Genomic DNA, 16,201 nt, shown 5'->3' with positions numbered 1-16,201 from the left:
AATGTGAACATGTATCATAACATGGAAATCTAAGAGAACGTGTTGTGAATGAGGATGCTTGTGGACCTGGAAATTATTATTTAATTATTTTTACACATTTTTATAAAAAAAAAAAAAAAACAGTTTTTCCAACGTATTCACTTTTAGACGCTTTCTCTTCTTAGTTATTATTTCTCCGGCTGTAGAAAAGAGCCGCTCACAGGGCACAGAGGAGGCGACACAGTTGACGTATCGGTCACGTGACCAAAACAGCTCATGATCGGTCACGTGACTTTCTAAAAGCGGTAAGCGCACTGACACAGGGTTTCGCTCTATGAGCTCGACGCATGCGCCGATGCATCGGTGTTGCCGGGACCCATCACTACTAGCTATATGTACATATTGCATCATAATGCCTCATTTGTAGCTATATTTGAGGTCATTTAGTTTCCTTTAAGTCCTCTTAATTCAACTTATATCATGACACACTCTGTATGTAATATGGCTTTTCATTTTTTGCGGCTCCAGACAGGTGTTTTTGTATTTTTTGGTCCAATATGGCTCTTTCAACATTTTGGGTTGCCGACCCCTGGTCTAAGACAATCCAAAAATCACTTTCTGTTTAGTTTGGCAACACTAAATGGTCCCTAGTGTGTGAATGACGTCTGTCTGCTTCTGATGGCGACTTGTCCAGGGTGTTACCCCACCTTCCGCCCAAATGCAGCGGAGTTGGAACCAAAAAAATATCTCGTTTAGCCAACAAAATGCTTATAACGTAAGAGTATGGGTATATAGCTCACCTCTCAACATAACTCAAAATATAAATTAACTGACGGAAGGTTTCAACAGTTCTTTTGTGACAGTATAGAACTGCAGGAATGACACTAGTTGAAATTGTGATGGCTCTTAAAAGAGCCGTTGTGGTTGTGGAGTTTAAAGCTTAAGCTCTCTCTCCGCGGATACGTCGAGCCAGCTGGATGTCCTTGGGCATGATGGTGACTCTCTTGGCGTGGATGGCGCACAGGTTGGTATCTTCAAACAGACCAACCAGGTAAGCCTCACTGGACTCCTGAAGAGCCATCACTGCAGAGCTCTGGAAGCGGAGGTCGGTCTTGAAATCCTGGGCGATTTCCCTGACCAGGCGCTGGAAGGGCAACTTGCGGATGAGCAGCTCGGTAGACTTCTGGTAGCGGCGGATCTCACGCAGGGCCACGGTGCCGGGCCTGTAACGGTGAGGTTTCTTCACGCCGCCGGTGGCAGGTGCGCTCTTGCGGGCGGCCTTGGTGGCGAGCTGCTTCCTGGGGGCTTTGCCTCCGGTGGACTTACGAGCTGTCTGCTTGGTTCTTGCCATTGTTCGCTACGTCTCGACTTCAAGAAGTAAGATACTTCCACCTCCGCAAGCTGTGCCTTTTATAAAGACAAGGCAGCGCTGATTGGTCCGTATGGGAGGAGGCCGGCGCAAAGGCTGATCAACCATTGGACAAGAGCAATTTGAAATGAACCAATCATCGACAAGAACTGCCCAACCGCTTCTGAAGCCCTGGAGTCTTTGCAGAATGTAGTTTGGCATCACATGTAAACGTTGCAAGAGTAATGTACAAATAAATACATGTTTGACCATGTAATGAATTATGTAATGAGGAATGTGGAATGATGAAAAATAAATGCTATAAGACTTATGCTGACTATTGTCCTGGTAACATCTGGTGTAAGGTGTCGATAAGGTCATATATTTCAATCAATCAATCAATGTTTATTTATATAGCCCTAAATCACAAGTGTCTCAAAGGGCTGCACAAGCCACAACGACATCCTCGGTATAGCCCACATAAGGGCAAGGAAAAACTCACCCCAGTGGGACGTCGATGTGAATGACTATGAGAAACCTTGGAGAGGACCGCATATGTGGGTAACCCCCCCCCCCCCTCTAGGGAGACCGAATGCAATGGATGTCGAGTGGGTCTAACATAATATTGTGAGAGTCCAGTCCATAGTGGATCCAGCATAACAGTAAGAGTCCAGTCCACAGTGGGGTCAGCAGGAAACCATCCCGAGCGGAGACGGGTCAGCAGCGCAGAGATGTTCCCAACCGATATACAGGCGAGCGGTCCACCCCGGGTCCCGACCCCGGACAGCCAGCACCCCATCCATGGCCACCGGATCTGTGTGTCTCCCCTTCCACAAGGGATAGGGGGGAGCAGAGGAGAAAAGAAAAGAAACGGCAGATCAACTGGTCTAAAAAAAGGGGGGCTATTCAAAGGCTAGAGTATACAAATGAGTTTTGAGATGGGACTTAAATGTTTCTACTGAGGTAGCATCTCTAATTGTTACCGGGAGGGCATTCCATAGTGCTGGAGCCCGAATAGAAAACGCTCTACAGCCCGCAGACTTTTTTTGGGCTCTGGGAGTCACTAATAAGCCGGAGTTCTTTGAACGCAGATTTCTTGCCGGGACATTTGACTATTTTTGCAAAACAACAATCACTTACTTGTAACTTCAGTAATGTGTTTCTAATTTGAGGGAAACTAAGGGACAAGCAGTAGAAAATGGATGGATGGATGGATGGGCTGTGGTTTTGTGTTTCTGTTACAACGTGGACTCTGCTGCCACATGTTGGTGAAGCGACATATTGCAGAGTTTAGTTTAGTTCAGCTCATTTATTGGACCACCCAGTCAGTCAAAAAATAAATAAACAGAACATTGAGGAAAAAAGAGGAAAACCAATTGGGATTTATTGCTGATGAAAAATGAACTTGGAAACAACATAGTGAACATGTCTGGAGCAAGGTGATGACATGGATATGTATTTTGAGTGAAGTTTATTATTTTATCAATCATTCATGTAAATTGAGATTATGTAATTATATCTATATAGTGTACTGCAACAATATACAGGGTGCTATGTGTCAATCATACCTTTAATTGATTAAAAATAAATTATTGTGAATAATGTGGTTTGTCCAATAGTTTTATTGGCCAAGTAGGTTTAACACACAATTAATTTGAGAGAATTAAATACAAATATTTCAATAAAAAATGTTATGTTTTCCATATAAAAACTAAGGTTTGTTTGACCAAAAGGGCATACAACATAAGGATTAAAAAACACTTATAATGTGAAATTTGATGTAAAAACTCAAACATTGAAATTAAAATAGTATTTCTAACAATTTAATGAGCAGTTCTTTTTTAAGTGTTGTTTTTTTCTTTATTAAAAAAAAAAAAGATAATAGTCATAAATTATTGACCTATTTAAGGAGTCCAATTACTTCCAAAACCTCCAAGTTTCCCCTTAGTAAAAATGTATCAGAATAATAATTTAGAAACAGTTTTATATTACAACATTGTGTGATGAACTTTTAAGTGTTTTTTTCTTTATTAAAAAAAAACGGATTAAAATAATAATAATAATACTTATAATAGTCATAAATTATTGACCTATTTAAAGAGTCTAATTACTTCCAATATCTCCAAGTTTCCCCTTAGAAACATTTTGGGGGGAAATATAGCATTGTTTTCAACTGAAATACATTATAAATAAAAAATAAAAAAATAAACATTAATCAATAGATAAATCTGAAATTGGTGTAAATTTATGAGTTGATTAAAAAAAAATTGCTATATTACTTAATCCTAAAGTTTATAACCCAGAACATTCCAGCCAGACCCCCAGGGCCAGTAACTCACTTGATGAGATCCCCAAGAAGTTAAATAATAAAAAACTTTTGACCCTATGTCCTTTGACCTGTCAGTTTGCAGCCCCCTGCAGTAACACACCAATAAGTCAAAGCTCCGCAAAATGAACATCAATGAGAACGTGACATCAGGGCCGGCCCGTGGCATAGGCCGTATAGGCAAATGCTAAGGGCGCCGTCCATCAGGGGGCGCCACGCCAGTGCCACAAATGTTGGAGAAAAAAAAGAAAAAAGTTGGTACTATTATTTCTAAATACAAAAAATAATCCCACGTTAATTAAAATGCAAAGTAAAGCCTATATAATGGAAATATTATTTGTTACAACATTACGCCCAAGCACGGTGCGCCCCCTCCCTTCCCGTATCATGACTCTTTTTGGACGTCACCACATCAAAAAATCAACACAAGATGTCAAAACGGCCAAAACTGTCAGGTGCCCAGGGAAGAAAAAAGAGAAAAGAAGAGGAGGAGAAACGAGAAAAAGACAGAGGTAGCAGGTAGGTAACGTTAGCCTACATGAAATTATTTGTCTGTTACAGAATGTGATAGTAATTAAGCATTAAGCTAATTAAGCATTAAGCTAATGTTACATGATTCGGCAATTGCTAATCAATAAATAGCTACTTCTGTTTTAACGTCGGGTTAATATTGTGGAGGGGGCTAAATTGTTATGGAAAATAATAATGTAACGTTAGGTAATTACAGTACTCCCACCTTACATTCCTCAGGGACATTTGTATTAGATCTTTTAAGCAGGTGTTTTTTGTTTACATTGTTATTGCCTTCTGGTTAGCTAATGTTTGCCCTGCAGGTAATAGTCACTTTTCCACCCCTTTATATATTAGGTATAGTTGTAAGCCTAGTTGTTAAAGTGCACATCATTATTGTAAATTAAGCAATATGTATGTAAAAAATATTGTATTTCATATATTAATTTTTTATTTTTTGCATTCATTTATTTATTCATATTTTTTTTTATCTTGTTAACTATTCTGATTGTTAATTTGCTTTCTTTAAGTAAAAAAAAGGTCAAAGACAAAGCTATTCGGTTTCTTGTGAGTATATACACTTCACTGCCGATGTGGGGGGGCGCCACCTAAAATCTTGCCTTGGGCGCCAGATTGGTTAGGGCCGGGCCTGCTTGGAACCCTCAAGTTGCTGGCACGGCCACTCTACTAACTGAGCTATACTGCCCACTTTTGGAGTCCAATTACTTCCAGCACCTCCAAGTTTCCCCTTAAAAACATTTTGGGGGAAAATATAGCAGTTTTCAACTGAAATACATTACAAATAAAAACAAAACATCCATAGATAAATCTGAAGTTGGTCTAAATTTAAGTTGATAATATAAAAAGATAATTGTCATATTACTTAATCCTGAAATTTATAATTTAGAACATTTCAACCAAATCCCAGGACCAGTAATACTCACTTGAGGGGATCCCAAAGAATTAACTAATGAATATAATACCATACCAACTTTATTTATAAAGCCCTTTAAAGACAAGCACAGTTGAAAAACAAAGGGCTGTACACCACAAAGAAATAAAGTATTAAAAACAGAAATAAAAATACACATTTAAAAAACAAATATAAATTAAAGCTGCAAGCAGCGTTGTTCGGGCCCGCGTATTTGGCAGGTGCTAGTCCTAAGTGTCCCAATACTTTTGTCTACTTGTAGTCTGAAGTGTCCCAAGACTTTTGTCTAGTGTACCTACCTTGTCTGCATTGTGTGGGCACGTTGGTGCTTCCTGCTTTTAAGCAGCCATCTTAAAAAAACAGCATTGCAGCAGCATCAGCGCAGCGGGTCTTTGAAGGGTCATAAAATCAAAACCGGAGCAGTAAAAGCGCTTCTGTTGTTGTAATCACAAGGGTTCAATGTCTCTCCTGTGTTAGTTTGAAGGCGAAACGACAAACGCGCTCGGAGGAGTTCGTTTTTGAAGGAAGGTGACCGGTTTTTCAAAAAATGTTGTTTTGAAGGGGGAATAGCAAACTTCCTGTAGATTTTTGCTGGGGGTTGTCAATTTATGAAAGGTAGGTCTAGGTGAGACCTACATAGAGGTTTTTGTTTCATCTCTCTCCGACCTTCCCAGTGGGAGTTACAGGCAGTTTAGTCAGATTTTTCATCCGAGGAGCAGTTTTTTGTGCGTTTTATAAAAAAATTGCTGTAGAGCACAATTTTTAGATTTGGGGTTCGGTTTTTTCATTAGATCACAGTTTTAGACAGTCCTGATGTGTGTGTTCAGTTTGGTGAGTTTTGAAGAATGTTAAGGGGGTCAAATTACAGCCCAAAGAGGCAAAAGTGACTTTTTTTAGTACTTTTTTGTCTTGAAGGGGGAATTGCCAACTTCCTGTAGATTTTAGCCCGAGAATGTACCATTATGAAAGTTAGGTCTGAATCAGACCTACATAGAGGATTTTGTTTCATGTCTTTCCGACCTTCGTAGTGGGAGTTACAGGTAGTCTAGTTTTTTTTTTCCTAGGGGGCGCTAGAGCGCAATTTTGATTTTTGCAGTTTGGTTTTTTTATTAAAAGACAATTTCCACATCGAGAGGAGCCAGATGAGGTGGTTCGGGCATCTGGTCAGGATGCCACCCGAGCGCCTCCCTAAGGAGGTGTTTAGGGCACGTCCGACCGGTAGGAGGCCACGAGGAAGACCCAGGACACGTTGGGAAGACTATGTCTCCCGGCTGGCCTGGGAACGCCTCGGGATCCCCCGGGAGGAGCTGGACGAAGTGGCTGGGGAGAGGGAAGTCTGGGCTTCCCTGCTTAGGCTGCTGCCCCCGCGACCCGACCTCGGATAAGCGGAAGAAGATGGATGGAATTTTCGCAGGTCCTGATGTGTGGGTCAAATATGGTGAGTTTTGAAGCATGTTAAGTGGGTCAAATTAGTGCTCAAAGAGGCGGCGGAAGAAAAAGAATAAAGAATAAAACCTTACAAATACAATAGGTCCTTATGTCCCATTGCATAAGGACTCCCGGGAGTCCTTTTGCAATGGGCCATTGCGGGCCCTAATTACCCTAAGAACAGTTTGTTAGATAAAAACAGTTTAAAAGTTAAAAACAGTTAATGTTGGTTTAGACCCCACATCCTTTAACTTGTCAGTTTGCGCATCCCTGCAGCACACACCTAAAAGTAGAAGCTATCTGACATGAACATCAATGAGAACGTGACATTGTAACATAATCATGTCCAAAACAGTACTTTGACATTGAGGAAAGTGCTCTTAAAAGTGGATGAGGTGGCTCTTAAAAGAGCCTTTTTCACGGGAAAATGTATTTACTTCTTCTTGGCTGCAGTCTTGGCTTTAGGCTTGCTCGCCTTCTTAGCGGGGCTCTTCTTGGCAGCAGGACTCTTCCTGGCCGCTGGGGCTTTCCTAGCCGTCGGCTTGGCGCTCTTGGCGGGGCTCTTAGCGGGGCTTTTAGCGCTCTTCTTTGCTGCCTTCTTCGGGGTTGTTGCCTTCTTTGCGGGCTTCTTAGCGGCTGCCTTCTTGGCTGCGACTTTCTTCACTGGTGATTTCTTGGCTGCGGGCTTCTTGGCGGCGCTCTTGGCCTTAGCGGGAGCCTTTTTGGGCTTGGCTTCGGACGCCTTGTTCATCTTGAAGGAGCCGGAAGCGCCGGTGCCCTTGGTCTGCAATAAGACCTCCTTGGCCACCAGTTTCCTGACGGCAATCTTGATGCGAGCCTTGTTCTTCTCCACATCGTAACCGGCGGCGTTCAGGGAGTTCTTGAGGGAGGCTAGAGAGACTCCTTTCCGCTCCTTAGACTTAGCGACAGCCTGGGTGATCAGCTCGGAGAGGCTGAGTCCAACCTTCGCGGTCTTGATGCTCTTCCTCTTCTTAGCCGTCTTCGACGAAGCGGGTGCGGCTGGTGCTACTTCTGCCATGATCGCTGGCTCTGACTCGGCTTGTTGTTGACAAGGACTGAGGTGGGACTCAACTGGACTGTCCATCGCAAGGGGCGGAACTTAAAGGCAGGATGAGAACCGTGGAGACTCAAGCGACTGGGTCTCTCCTCGGCGTGCCTCACTTGTGCTTTCTCCGCACTTTGAAAACCATTAAAAGACGCAATGGAAATGATTTTACAAAGCAAAAACGTTTCCACTCTGTAGTAAACTAGTGTCTCCTCACATTTATGACGTTTACAAGGTGCACATTTGTGGCATTTGGATCGAACAACCCTCCAAAGCTGACTTCTTCCCCGACATCAGCAGCAAAGCTCGGCGACTTTCCTCGCTCATTTCTACAATTAAACACTTAAAAGTCCCTCACAATGCAACAAAAACTGCCCTACGGGTTACAAAACATGTTCACTCAGAAACTCCCAGCCCAAAAAGACAAACATTGATGGCGGCTGTGAAACAAGACAAGGTTTTAGTGACGCAGCAAACACAATGACCACTGATTGAGACCTGTTGGGGTCAGGCTGGTGTCTGTTATCATCTGATATCACCTCTCACGTCTTTAATACATCATTCTATTCTCTTTGTGCAATTAAACACATTTGTTTGTCTGTTTATCGTGTATTTGAACCATAGTTTTATGTTCCAAGTGCTATTACACAAGAAGTACACAAAAGTGAAGAGGCCTACTCCCCTTACATTTGAACAAACACTTTAATAACAATATATCTTCTCACTGGACAACACTATAGAAATACAAAAGTTGACTATAGAATATAAATTGTCATATACGTATATGGAGAGATAATATAGAGTAGTCAGTGTACAGCATGAATGACTGCTACTATCTACTAAAAGGATTCAACATGTCCATTATTGCTTAAATACTCACATATTGTATGTGCAACACTAATAATACTTCAATGCATTTTTAGATAATATTCAAATATGAACATTAGAGTCTGTTTGCACTGTATTCATAAAAAAGGTGATACAGATTAACAACACTTTTATTTTTCAGTACCTTATATAGTGATATTACATTTAACAATAAGTTATCAACCATTCATCTCAATAGCAGCAGCATGTATGACAATTATAATAATGTATTTTATTTATTGATCATGAACTGTTTCTTGCTTGATTTACATCCAGCGTATACATTTATCACCTTACATCATTCCCATCCATCCATTTTCTACCACTTGTCCTCAGAGGTGGGTAGAGTAGCCAGAAATTGTACTCAAGTAAGAGTACTGTTACTTTAGAGATTTATTACTCAAGTAAAAGTAAGGAGTAGTCACCCAAATATTTACTTGAGTAAAAGTAAAAAGTATGTTGTGAAAAAACTACTCAAGTACTGAGTAACTGATGAGTAACATACACACTCATATCATATATATATATATATATATATATATATATATATATATATATATATATATATATATATACACAGTATATAATTTATATTTATTTATTTTGCTGTTTTTGTTTACATGTTAAATGTGTTTTAATGAATATACATGCATGTTTAACATATAGATTCCTTTCTTTCATGAAGACTAGAATATAAGTTGGTGTATTACCTGATTCTGATGACTTGCATTGATTGTAATCAGACAGTCGTGATGATAACGTCCAAGTTTTCAAATGGAGGAGAAGAAAAGTTCCTCCTTTCTGTCTAATACCACATGAAAGTGGTGGGTTTTTGGCATCTTATTTGTCCAGCTTCCATATTCGTTTTTATACACTTTACAAGAAATATATTGGCGGCAAACTCCCTAGCTTGCTAGCTTGTTTGCGCTGGCTTTCGGAGACTCTTATTTTGAAAGCGCAGGCGCGACGGAGCGGCACTTTTATTGTGAAGACAGGAACGTCCTCATGTGCGGTCAGTCTTTAGGCTTTTGACGGGATGTACGGTTGAAATAAAAAAAGTATCTTTTTTCCTTCACACTTTTGATTGATTGATTGGAACTTGTATTAGTAGATTGCACAGTACAGTACATATTCCGTACAATTGACCACTAAATGGTAACACCCCAATAAGTTTTTCAACTTGTTTAAGTCAGGTCATGTGACCGCCTGGCTCTGTTTGATTGGTCCAACGTCACCAGTGACTGCATCTGATTGGTGGAACGAAGTGAAACGTCACCAGTAAGGCAGGCACTTTGAAGGTCTGTCTGACAGACCAAAACAAACAAAGCGTGCATTAACAGATCGATAAAAATTAGTAGCGAGTAGCGAGCTGAATGTAGATAAAAGTAGCGGAGTAAAAGTAGCGGAGTAAAAGTAGCGGAAGTAAAAGTAGCGGAGTAAAAGTAGCGGAGTAAAAGTAGCGTTCCTTCTCTATAAATATACTTAAGTAAAAGTAAAAGTATGTTGCATTAAAACTACTCTTAGAAGTACAATTTATCCCAAAAGTTACTCAAGTAGATGTAACGGAGTAAATGTAGCGCGTTACTACCCACCTCTGCTTGTCCTTTTAGGGGCTGCGGGAGGTGCAGGAGCCTATCTCAGCTGCATTACATCATTCATTTTTAATGTCTTTAATTCAGCATTTTCCCTTATTATTGTCTTACTTTCACCACTGCACAATAATTACACATTCTATGATATTTTCCTCAGCAAATAGAAAATGGTGACAACTAAGCACGGGAAGTGAAGGAACTATTTCAAGACAAAATGCGCAAGAATGATCAGTTTTTAGACAATACTAATAGACAAGGAGACATACAAGGTAAAGATTATATAAACTCTCTGTCCTTCTACTCCTTTTCAAACATGTTGAATTTTTGCAAGTGTGAATTTGACGTTCCTTAATGTAGCTTTTTATTTATGTCCGGATCAGATAAACCATACATTTACATCTTTGTGTCTCATTTGTGCCCACAATTACGCTATATATAGAAGACTGCAAAGTAGTAGGCAGCAAAGGTTAGATATCAAAGTAAATCAGGATTATATTAGGGAAAAATGCAAATACCATGAAAGGAATAGAGTACTTTTTAGTCATGGCGTGTGTATTAATGCTATTGATATTGTTGAATCCAGGGGTAAAATATTAAATCATTAGGGATCCTACTGAAATTTGTAGTATAGTTATAACATACTTTGACTACATTCAAACTAATTACTATTACTTTTCAAATAGACTAATTGACAGATGTAACATCGCAATGCAATTCAAATGCCTTTTATTTTTTGACAATTAAACAAAATGTTTTAGTTTCGGCAAATAATTATTTCAGACCCTCAAAAGCCAATATATATCATACAATAATTTTATTAAACACCTTTAACATCATGTTAAAATAAGGCACGTGTACAAGATAAGTAGCACACCCGCTGAAAACTTGACATAGTGTGAATATGTAAAGTAGTTTAAGTACCGTATTTTCCGCACTATAAGGCGCACCTAAAAACCACAAATTTTCTCAAAAGCTAACAGTGCGCCTTATAACCCGGTGCGCTTTATTACGATTAATTTTCATAAAGTTTCGATCTCGCAACTTCGGTAAACAGCCGCCATCTTTTTTCCCGGTAGAACAGGAAGCGCTTCTTCTTCTACGCAAGCAACCGCCAAGGAAAGCACCCGCCCCCATAGAACAGGAAGCGCTTCACCCGCCCCCGGAAGAAGAAGAAAAAACGCGCGGATATCACCGTACGTTTCATTTCCTGTTTACATCTGTAAAGACCACAAAATGGCTCCTACTACGCGACAAGGATCCGGATCATAAAAAGACGCAATCTCTCCATCCGCACACGGATTACTACCGTATTTCACAGCAACTGATATTCCTGTGAACTGCACTGTGGAACGGGAGCACGTACGGTGAATATTCGCACCACAGGGAATGAGGAGTCATCCTTCACTGTGGTTCTAGCTTGCCATGCTAACTTCCACCCATCCAAAAGAGACCTTTCCAGCCGGCGTCATCATAAAAGCTAACTCGAAGGGATGGATGGATGAAGAAAAGATGAGCGAGTGGTTAAGGGAAGTTTACGCGAAGAGGCCGGGTGGCTTTTTTCACACAGCTCCGAAGGCGAACACACCTTCACTAAGACGGGCAGATAGCGCCGGTCGACATACGCCAACATCTGCCAGTGGATCGTAAATGCCTGGGCAGATAGTTTCGGTCACAACTGTGGTCCGAGCTTTCCGGAAGGCAGGATTCACAGAACTGCTGCACAACAACAGCGACACTGAATCCGATGACTTCGACGAGGCGGAGCCGGCCATTTTTGGATCCCACGCTTGCGCAACTTTTCAATTCGGACACCGAAGACGAAGAATTCGAAGGATTTACGAATGAAGAATAACTTCAGAAGGTGAGCGCTATGTTTATTTTGTGTGTTGTGACATTAACGTTCGAGCAACATTATGTTGCTATTTATTGCTCTACACCATTTTGAATTTTACTATGTTTGTGATTGCACATTTGCGTACATTTTGGGACAGAGTTGTTAGAACGCTGGTTTTCAATATATTATTAAAGTTTGACTGAACTATCTGACTGTTTTTTTGACATTCACTTTAGCGCAGCGTTTTTTTTGACATTCACTTTAGCGCAGCGTAGGCGCGGCTTATAGTCCGGGGCGGCTTATTGGTGGACAAAATTATGAAATATGTAATTCATAGAAGGTGCGGCTAATAATCCGGTGCGCCTTATAGTGCGGAAAATACGGTATACAGACAGCAGGCAGGGTCTTACATTGTTGTCATGTCCTGTTTATGTGAGTTTTGTAATTTTTCATACATTTTATTCTCATGTGTATTTTTTTCTGATTGGTCAGAATGCTATCGTTGTAGTTTATTAGTTGAAGTACAATCCAAAACAATAATAGTGGGTTAATGGCACCACCTCATGGAATGTTTACAAGACAACACAATATTGTAAATGAACAATATCTCAGAAAAAAATCCCTGCACTTTAGTATTTATTCGGACTCGTATTTTACAATCGCCATCAGTAACTTAAAAAAAAAAAAATCCAATATTGTTACTTTGGCTGTGAATCTTTGGGTGTCCCACGATTCGATTCAATATCGATTCTTTGGGTCACGATTCGATTATAAATCGATTTTTTCGATTCAACGCGATTCTCAATTCAAAAACGATATTTTTCCGATTCAAAAGGATTCTCAATTCAAGGATTTCAGCAGGATCTACCCCAGTCTGCTGACATGCAAGCAGAGTACCGTATTTTCCGCACTATAAGGCGCACCTAAAAACCACAAATGTTCTCAAAAGCTGACAGTGCGCCTTATAACCCGGTGCGCTTTATATATGGATAAATATTAAGATTCATTTTCATAAAGTTTCGGTCTCGTAACTACGGTAAACAGCCGCCATCTTTTTTCCCGGTAGAACAGGAAGCGCTTCTTCTTCTACGCAAGCATCCGCCAAGGTAAGCACCCGCCCCCATAGAACAGGAAGCGCTTCTTCTTCTACTGTAAGCAACCACCCGCCCGCGTAGAAGAAGAAAAAGCACGCGGATATTACCGTACGTTTCATTTTCTTTGTGTGTTTACATCTGTAAAGACCACAAAATGGCTCCTACTAAACGACAGGGATCCGGTTCATGAAAAGACGCAATCTCTCCATCCGCACACGGATAACTATTTCACAGCAACTGATATTCCTGTGAACCGCACTGTGGATACAACGGGAGCACGTACGGTGAATATTCGCACCACAGGGAATGAGAAGTCATCCTTCACTGTGGTTCTAGCTTGCCATGCTAATGGCCAGAAACTTCCACCCATGGTGATATTCAAAAGGAAGACCTTGCCAAAAGAGACCTTTCCAGCCGGCGTCATCATAAAAGCTAACTCGAAGGGATGGATGAAGAAAAGATGAGCGAGTGGTTAAGGTAAGTTTAAGTTTACGCGAAGAGGCCGGGTGGCTTTTTTCACGCAGCTTCGTCCATGTTGATATACGATTCCATGCGCGCCCACATCACGCTGGTTTTAATATATTATTAAAGTTTGACTGACCTATTTGACTGTTTTTTTGACATTCCTTTAGCGCAGTTAGATGCGGCTTACAACACGGGGCGGCTTATAGGTGGACAAAGTTTTGAAATATGCCGTTCATTGAAGGCGCGGCTTATAACCCAGGGCGCCTTATTGTGCGGAAAATACGGTAGTAGATTTTTGTAAAAAAAAACTTTTATAATTGTAAAGGACAATGTTTTATCAACTGATTGCAATAATGTACATTTGTTTTAACTATTAAATGAACCAAAAATATGACTTATTTTATCTTTGTGAAAATATTGGACACAGTGTGTTGTCAAGTTTATGAGATGTGATGCAAGTATAAGCCACTGTGACACTATTCTTTTTGTTTTGTTTTTATAAATATCTAATGATAATGTCAATGAGGGATTTTTAATCACTGCTGTGTTGAAATTGTTACTAATATTGATAATATTCATTTTTGTTTCACTACTTTTGGATTGTTCTGTGTCGTGTTTGTGTTAATGTGTCGTTTGCGAACGATTCGTTCGAACGAACGAATCTTTTGAGTGAACGTACTGAACCGAATCACTTCATGAACTGATTCGTTCCTTTCTCAGTTCAGTTGAGCTCCGCCGCGACCATGCCGGTATGAGTGGAACTGGCGCATTCTGTGACTCACTGAACCCTCGACGTCGGCGAACGACGCAGCCAGCTACTCATCGTGGGGGCGGGGGGAGGGACTGAGCGAATGATTCGTTCACCGCGGGTTAACGACATGAATCACTCAGTGAACGACAACGCTCTCGCTCTCTGCTCTGCTTGCCCCAATGCCGCGAGTGATTGTCCTCCCGTCGCGGGGATATGTTTCATGCCATTGGCATCCGTTCTCCATTCATTCTCCAAGCTAACGGCTAATGTTGACTCAAGCCACATGAAAACAAACACACACACATTATCTTGACACATAAAGTTATGAGAGTAGAGGAGACAGAAAGAAACTCAGTGCAGGGCAAGGGGGAGGGGCGGGGGGTAAAGTGTAGGGCAGGCTGTTTTGAGAAGATTTAAAATTAAAATAATAACTAATGTATGTACATATACATAGGCTATTATTTACACAGTTATTGTAACAAAAATAATCGGCTCAGCTCATCCAAAGTCAGCCAGTTTCTATTTTTAAATGCAAATCTGGAGTAGGGGCAAGATCTTTGGACGAAAATACCTTGAAAGAGAACATAATGTGCAAGAACAAGCTTTCCTTTATTTGACACTTTTGGTGTGTGTGTTTAGTTTCTTGATTTTTATATTATTTAAGCTATTTATTTTCTTTTTTATTGCATATTTAAGTTGATGTTTCCATTTTTATATTTTTAAATGTAAGCTACAGAAATTGTAGTTTTAATGTTGGCATTTCTGGCACTTGGTTTAATATTTGTTTTGTTTTATTTAGGGTAGCCTATTATCTTTTTGTTTGCACATTTAAGTTGATATTGTCTTTGTTATATTTTTAAACGTAGGCTACAGAACATTTAGTTTTTATGTTGGTATTTCTGGCTCTTAATTTATTTGTTTTATTTTGAAGGTATTTATTTTCTTTTTGTTTGCATATTTATTAAGTTTACATTTTCTTTGCTACAGAACATTTAGTTTTTATGTTGGCATTTGTTAAGGGTGTCACAACATGGACTATGGCGTGGTTTGTTCTCCCGTGGTGCAAACTCAGTGGCCTAGTGGTTAGAGTGTCCACCCTGAGATCGGTAGGTTGTGAGTTCAAATCCCGGCCGAGTCATACCAAAGACTATAAAAATGGGACCCATTACCTCCCTGCTTGGCACTAAGCATCAAGGGTTGGAATTGGGGGTTAAATCACCAAAAATGATTCCCGGGCGCGGCCACCGCTGCTGCCCACTGCTTCCCTCACCTCCCAGGGGGTGATCAAGGGTGATGGGTCAAATGCAGAGAATAATCTCGCCACACCTAGTGTGTGTGTGTGTGACAATCATTGGTACTTTAACTTTTTAACTTTTTAAATGAACATTTGGACCAGATATGACTTGCAGGTGAATACATATTTAATTTTACAATAACAAAAGGAACAAACTAAAGGCGCGCACAAGGGCGGAAGTACAAAACTTGACTATAAACACTTGCACAAGGGCAGAAACTATGAACAATTAAACAAAATTTGCAAACTATGGCTTGAATAAAGAAAACTTGGCATGGACAAAAAAGGAGCAGCGTGACATGAAAAGGAGTTAGAAATGTGTCGAGCATAAATGTGGGGATGTCACCAGCAAGACAAACTAAAAACACTGAACTTAAATACTACAGACTTGATTAACGAAAACAGGTGCGTGACGTGACAGGTGAAAACTAATGGGTTGCTATGGTGACAATCAAGAGTGCACAATGAGTCCAAACGTGGAACAGGTGAAACTAATGGGGTAATCATGGAAACAAGACAAGGGAGTGAAAAGACAGAAACTAAAGAGTCCTATAACTAAACAAAACATGACTTAAAACAAAACATGATTACACAGACATGACAAAGGGTTTCTTAATTTAATATTTGTTTTTGCACTAAACAAACGAGGCATATTTATTTAACTGTTGATTGCAAGCATTTTAGTAGGCTATTACTATTTTTTTTATTCCCCACTT

General features: G+C 40.3%; 2 protein-coding genes across 2 annotated transcripts; both read right to left on the bottom strand.

Moving 5' to 3' along the window:
• Window positions 1-906: 906 nt before the first annotated feature.
• On the bottom strand, window positions 907-1,343 carry LOC133610242 (histone H3). The gene has a single exon (XM_072914038.1). It carries the CDS (start codon window positions 1,328-1,330, stop codon window positions 920-922), a length of 411 nt encoding a protein of 136 aa, XP_072770139.1. The 5' UTR covers window positions 1,331-1,343; the 3' UTR covers window positions 907-919.
• A 5,554-nt stretch (window positions 1,344-6,897) lies between these two features.
• Window positions 6,898-7,561, bottom strand: LOC133609987 (histone H1.4-like). Its single transcript, XM_061966035.1, has one exon. It carries the CDS (start codon window positions 7,559-7,561, stop codon window positions 6,956-6,958), a length of 606 nt encoding a protein of 201 aa, XP_061822019.1. The 3' UTR covers window positions 6,898-6,955.
• Window positions 7,562-16,201: the final 8,640 nt, after the last annotated feature.

This window comes from Nerophis lumbriciformis, linkage group LG11 (assembly GCF_033978685.3).
Source record: "Nerophis lumbriciformis linkage group LG11, RoL_Nlum_v2.1, whole genome shotgun sequence".
In the NCBI taxonomy this organism is placed as follows: domain Eukaryota; kingdom Metazoa; phylum Chordata; class Actinopteri; order Syngnathiformes; family Syngnathidae; genus Nerophis; species Nerophis lumbriciformis.
This window is presented reverse-complemented; position numbering and strand designations above follow the sequence as displayed.